Genomic DNA, 861 nt, shown 5'->3' on the forward strand with positions numbered 1-861 from the left:
ATACATACATACATACATACATACATACATACATACATATGTATGGATGAGACCAAGCTTGACTAAGCTGCTACTATGACCGTCGGCCAACCGCGGCCGTGGCCACCGACAGCGACCTCAATTGTTTGAGCGTAGTTATGGTTATCTAATTAGCCTGAAAATGTCGCAGAGGCGACCAGCAGTGGCTGTTAGCCGCGGCAATGTTCAAAATGGCCGCCAGCCGACCTCAGCCGCGAGACCGCAATCCATACCGACCAAAAAGATAAAGGCCGTCAGTGGCTTTTACGGAACAAATGAAGGCTTGGCTTTCTACAGAGCCACACTAGAACTGGAACCGATCGTGGTGACAGTCCGGTGGCCAGCGGGCTCAGATACGGGCGACATCATCGCGCAAATATACGGTCCATTAGGACTTCAAATTCTGGCAACAATTGGCCAAATCTTCCGCAGCAACCAGGAGTTCAACCGTTGGGGAGGCCCTCGCATTCAAAAACGGTTGCTTTATCCGATGGGAAGGGAACGGCACATTGTGATGGAACTCTCCATCCTTGTGCCAAAAGGAGGTTTAGCAGCGTTGACAGCGACCAGGCGCATCGTTAACGGGCGATTGCGCGTGCCTGGGGTGCAATTGACCCCGAACATGGAGCCGATGGAAGTGGAGCTGCTGGTGAAGAACCAGCAACAGGCTAAGCCCATTGTGTGGGAGGTGAGAGGCGTCCCGGTCGGCCTCAGCTGTCAGGGCACGGNCGACTTCCTCACCCGGGCATACCGGGCAGACCCCAGTCCCCAGGACGTGACGGAATTCTCGCTCCTGGCCCCCACGACGATGGCCGACACGTGGAGGCTGGAGCTTACCAGCAA

The 861-nt window shown here is 55.1% G+C and overlaps 1 protein-coding gene across 1 annotated transcript in view; it reads left to right on the forward strand.

Annotated features, from left to right (window-relative positions):
- Nucleotides 1–861, forward strand: part of VOLCADRAFT_99977 (uncharacterized protein) — a gene marked incomplete at both ends in the record, with an annotated part of 41726 nt that overhangs the window by 944 nt on the left and 39921 nt on the right. Inside the window, one exon of the mRNA XM_002958636.1 lies at nucleotides 231–706. Coding sequence (XP_002958682.1) covers nucleotides 231–706 — 476 coding nt within the window. The remainder of the gene's footprint in view (nucleotides 1–230; nucleotides 707–861) is intronic.

The sequence above is a fragment of the Volvox carteri genome (assembly GCF_000143455.1).
Source record: "Volvox carteri f. nagariensis unplaced genomic scaffold VOLCAscaffold_101, whole genome shotgun sequence".
In the NCBI taxonomy this organism is placed as follows: domain Eukaryota; kingdom Viridiplantae; phylum Chlorophyta; class Chlorophyceae; order Chlamydomonadales; family Volvocaceae; genus Volvox; species Volvox carteri.